This window comes from Teleopsis dalmanni, chromosome 2 (assembly GCF_002237135.1).
Source record: "Teleopsis dalmanni isolate 2A chromosome 2, ASM223713v2, whole genome shotgun sequence".
Taxonomy (NCBI): Eukaryota; Metazoa; Arthropoda; class Insecta; order Diptera; family Diopsidae; genus Teleopsis; species Teleopsis dalmanni.
This window is the reverse complement of record NC_051847.1, coordinates 44,078,761-44,084,347: the sequence shown is the minus strand read 5'-3', so window position 1 is coordinate 44,084,347 and position 5,587 is coordinate 44,078,761. Positions and strand designations below refer to the sequence as shown.

Genomic DNA, 5,587 nt, shown 5'->3' with positions numbered 1-5,587 from the left:
ACCCATTAAAACTAATTAAGAGAATTTAGTAACAAGAATTAATAAAGTTGATTTACTTCATCAGAATAAAACTTATAGTTGTTATTCCTCGAAAATTATACAGACGGTATCTGGTAATAGTATACGGAAACCTTCATACCAAAAGTAGATTTATTGAGAATACAGAAAAAAAGAAACTTTCTCAAATAAGATAGTCAGCTTACACTACTCCCAAAACAAATGGCGCCTTCAGGGTTTGAAGAAATTAGCCCAAATTAATTAATTAATTTTAAAAATATAAAAAAGAATTTGGAAAATATAGGTCTTCGACAATAATAAGAAGTTATTTAGTACACTTTATAAAAAAATCGGATTTAAAGAGTAAATGTTTTAAAAAGTGGATCTATCGTATTCAAAAGTTTATAGAAATTAATATATACCTATAGTCTAACTTTCATAATTCCATAAGAACTATTTAGCACAGTAAAGGTTCTTCTTATGGAGACTTCGAGTTAACGAAATTTTTTGTAATTGTATGTAATTTGCTCTCTAAACTCTGTTGCACTCTATTTAGTTTGAAAATTCGAATTATAGAAAATTCGAGTTATAGAAGTTCGAGTTATGATAGTTTGACTGTATTATATTTATTTATTGATTTATTTTGTGGTGCGGAGAGGAGATTTAAAAATACCTTACACATCATCACTATGTCGTCGCAATAATGGTATGCCTGATTTGCAAGGACTAAAAACAATCCCTTCATATACCAGACCGTTTCAACACTGGAACTTCATCGTGAATACATGAAGAATCATTTTCTGCCGTGATAATGAATAAAGTATTGAAAGTCTGAAAAATTATGAAAATGAAAGTTATAAAATTAAATTTATTTTTGTGACCAACTAACTAAAATATTGATACTCCACTCATTCTTGATAATAGCTTTAAAGAATTTTAAATAACAAAATTGTGTACTTTTTCAGCAGTTTTTTAAGTCAAAAACTAACATAAATGAAAGTAACTTGTAGGTTTTTCTTGGTTTGAAGGTACATACATCCAACCCATTGGCTTCGTGGTTTACTTGGGACCACTTGTTGGATTGTGCACTGATCCAACGTCCCACAATATATATATACCAATTATATATGTAACCAATTAGCTTCACTTAAACCAATTTTTTTTAATATTCTGAGCGTTTTGTAAATTATGAGAATTTGTTTTTAAGCTCTTAAACTAATTATATTCATTAATTAATTGATACTCGTGGTCATAATTCAGCGATTTGAAGTTGTTTACTTATAAAGTTGATTCATAAAATTAAGAAAAATTATGTCTAGAACAAATATAAAGATACTTTAAGATTTCTATTATTAATTTATGTATTTAGTATAAATTTCTTCAAATTGTTTTGAAATTTATGGTCTTATTTTATAAACAAGTGTTCTTTAAAAACTTTTCAGTTATTATTTTAAACAAAATATGTACAATATTTGTTTTCATTCAAAAACTACTAAAATAAATTTATTCACTTGAATTTATTTACAAAAAGAGGCTTACGTCGAAGTACTCGAAACTCTTATGTATCTGAAATTTCTACTTTCAATAGATTTTGGAGTGCAATACTTACAAATGACTATGTTGTTTATGTCTTTTGCAAGTTTGCAATTTTACTTAATGCTGAACTCCAATCAAAGGCCACATCATTTGCAACAGTTGTTACACTAGCAACATAACAACAACAACAGCAACAACTACAACAAATGCTTAACAAGCAAACAATGTATCTGAATTTTGTTGGAAAATGCCTCTAACAAGATTGCAACAAATATTTACACTTGCAAGTGATTAGAACGAACTCAAGAAAAAAGATAAATCAACAACAATTAGGAGCGACTACGAGCAGGACGTATGATGAATGATGAGCAGGACACTGCATAATATTTTACGACTCGTTGCAGAATACAGATACAAATATACATAACACAATACAATCGTTTGGGTATTTTTGTATCTAAGCACTTGTATCTAAGGCTGAAAATTAATTGTTTAAACAATTAAAAATTATGCACTTCAGAAATGAAAATATGTCTGACAGCGTTTGCGCCTACGAAATAGTAGAACGTCTCTGCATTTTTGAACACACGTACCATCACTATGATCCGGTAAGAAAAAATAGTTTTAAAAAACAATAAAAATAGGTCATTACATATTTATACTAATGAGAAGAGCAAACAAATTTCTAACGTACAATGGATATATGGCCATAGGTTTGCCATCGCTGATTTAAGATCACACAATATTACAAACAAATTAAAAATGCAACAGAACGTTAGTGGTTATTATCTACAAATGTTACAAATCTTTATTACGACTTTAATGGACCGAAAAAATGGACTTGAACTCCAGTTTTTGAATCTTTTCTAACTCTACCTCTTCAACAGTTCCGGACAACATACATATTTGTTATTCAATCAAATTTACTTATATTTTCTGAAAGAAAATTTCATTTAGCTTGTCTTGAACATCCTTATTAGGCAAGTCCCCAAAAGACACTTCTATAATAGTAATCAGGTTTGGATTATTGTATAGCACCACCTTAATGACACCTTTTACGGGATTTACACTTAATTGTATTCCAGTTACTGCATAATCAATAATCTCATCAGCTGTGTCATGTAAAATTATATCAAGGCCATTATCCTAAATTAGTATATATGTGTAAATCAAAAATATATTTACTTGCAATTATAAACGTAAGCGTTACTTACATTAAACATTTTCTGCATAATATCATAAGCTGAACTGACTGTCAAGCCATCCGGACAGGTGGTCAACATGTGGTTTATTGTATTGGGGAAGTCCATTTTCAATAAAAACTTTTATATAATTTTGATGTGAGAATTTTTTAGAACTGCAACTGTTACATATTATTATAGTTTATTATAGACATAATTCAAATTAAAATCAAAATTTTTGTATTAAAATATGAAATGTTTACTTAGTTTTTATTTGAGAAATGAAAGAGTTTATATAAAAACGATTAGAGAAAATAATTAGTAAAAGATATAAATAAATATACGTTAAAGTATTTTTTTGTTGGACTAAACATAAAGAACTTAAGTAGTTAACTTTGAGAAACCTCCCTCCAAGTTGCATTCGATGATGTCTCTCTTCTTATCATAGATATATTGACACCTTTCGCAATGCAGCTAACATACGTGAGATCGAATATAAACGTAGACTTATAGCCGTCCACACAGATGCAGTATCATCTTCGCGATGAAGGTTGACTCCCAACAAGGTACTCAACAGCTCCCGCCTAATATTTCTGCAGCAAAAACTGTCCTAGCCCAATTAAAATAAGGATATAGCCACGTGTTAAACAGTCACTTGTATAAACTTGTATAAACTTGTATAAACAAGTGTATTGCTACTATGTAACGAAATTCTTTAAAAGTTAAAAATTGGTCTAATTGAGCGAGAAGCTTAAAAGACCTTTCAGGTACCAGTGCCTGCACAGCCTATCCATAAAAACCACTCTTAATATGTGCTCAAACTGCAGCTTTACGCCCCATGACGTCGCTTATCTGTTCTCTTGCTCCTTTGTACACATAAACCACCGTTAAATCTATCTTTGCATCTCCTCTATTGAAGTGGCCAAGTTTCTCCGTCTGATCATTAATTATTTTTAATTTAAGCCCCTCTCAATTCCAACAACCACTTTTCCTCAATTCCCTCCTATCTGCAATCAATCATATGCTAACTCATGTTAAGTCTTTTATGTTATCCGCTTTACAATATTGACCTGGAGAGGACTTCAGTGTTATTAAAATCATAAATTGTGATTCTTAATTTTAGTTTTGTAAATAATGGTTAGTTTTTTTTGGGAGATGGAAAGTATTGACCTCGTGTCTAAAAACCGCGCTTGTAATTAAAGGTGCTGGAATTATAACTAATAGAAGTAGAGTAGGTATTGGTATTGGAGGACTTTTGCAGCAAAGCTGAGAATAGAGGAATATTGTTAATTTGATGAAAGTCAAAACTGAGGACATAGTAGAAAACCGATAAAAAAATTTTCACAGTTATGGATGCCAGATATCTAACAAGAATAAAGGGATACGGAGTATGGGGCTGTTATTGAGTCGATTTTATTCTCGTAGTATCTGATAATTTTAACATAAATTTATAATTATATATACTATTGTTTCTGCCATGTTTATATCATTTTTATAATAGAAATAATAGAATACGTAGAATAGAGAAAGAAATTAAAAACAAAAATATTACATTGCATATTTATAGGTGAAAATAAAATCTGCGTGAATACATAAACATAAGAGAAGGAGAAAAAAAATTTATCTGATGACTAATTAATATTTCTTATTAATGTAAATAAATTTTAGTTAACTTAATTAATCAAAATTTATTTCTTTATTTACACAAAGTGACTCTTATTATTTATTAACACTTTAAAGAAATGCATTTACTACACTTCATTCTTAAAGGCTTACGACAAATGAGATCTGCCATATACATTAAGTTTCATTCGTTTATTCTTCTTATTTTGCAATTCTTCTAAGTACAATATGATTCCTTTCAGCTATGTTGACAATGATAAAAGTGTTGATTATATACTGGAATGACCGTCTAATTTTTTAACACACAATGTAATACAAACAGACGTAACTCGCCAAAGGAAACATTCAGTAAAGTGACAAAACGGAAGTGCAACGTCAAGTATAATAGAGGGAGAAGAAGTGCAAAAATGAACGCCGATGACAATGATGACAACTGAAAGGACTATTTACTAAAATGACAGTCATAGCACAGACAAAGGAGTCAAAACGTCTCATAACTCCATTTCTCCAGACATTAAAGAATTTTTATGTCACACGAATGATTACTTCTATCTTTTTAAATGCTTTTGATATGCCGTCCAGTGTGGAAGTGTAAATATGATTTTACATTGTTGTTGCTACTTATAGTCCAGAAAATATCTTTGCTACATTGACAAAGATATTTATATGATAAATTGCTGATAACTGGAATATAAATGTCAACTGTAGGAGACAAGATAATCGTTAAAAATAGAGAAAATGATAGAACTCTAGTCGTGATGAAAAAAATTGTTGAACGTCTCTGTTGCAAACGAATAATAAATTTTATTATTTTAATCACATGATTAAATCATCAGGTCTATCAACTTTTTATCAGTAAATTTACAGATTAATTGCAATGTTTATCGGCTTCTATTTACTATAAAACTAAATAAAAATATATAAAAAAAATTAAAAAAAATTTATTACCTTTTATGTTGGTCTTAGTGTTTGAAGGTTTAAAATACCGTCAAGATTTAGAGAGAACATATTAACCTTGTTGAAGAATGGACATCTACTCTTTTTCTTGGACAAAAGCATTGCGATATGTCACCTCCAAATTATAATATTGATGAAAACTCATGTTCACACTGTAGAGAAAATCCCTACTTTTTAATCATTTTCTTTAAAGAAAGAGTAAAGGAATATATTACGAAAACAGATGCTTCAGATAGCAATAGACGTAGGTGAATCCTTAGGATCAACATTGGAATCTAACTTAATATTTGAGT

The 5,587-nt window shown here is 29.4% G+C and overlaps 1 protein-coding gene across 1 annotated transcript; it reads right to left on the bottom strand.

Moving 5' to 3' along the window:
- Nucleotides 1–2,307: 2,307 nt before the first annotated feature.
- Nucleotides 2,308–2,922, bottom strand: LOC119684310. Its single transcript, XM_038098324.1, has 2 exons — nt 2,748–2,922; nt 2,308–2,679 (listed from the first exon to the last, which is right to left on the bottom strand). Exons 1-2 carry the CDS (start codon nt 2,841–2,843, stop codon nt 2,461–2,463), a joined length of 315 nt encoding a protein of 104 aa, XP_037954252.1. The 5' UTR covers nt 2,844–2,922; the 3' UTR covers nt 2,308–2,460.
- Between the last annotated feature and the right edge of the window lie 2,665 nt (nt 2,923–5,587).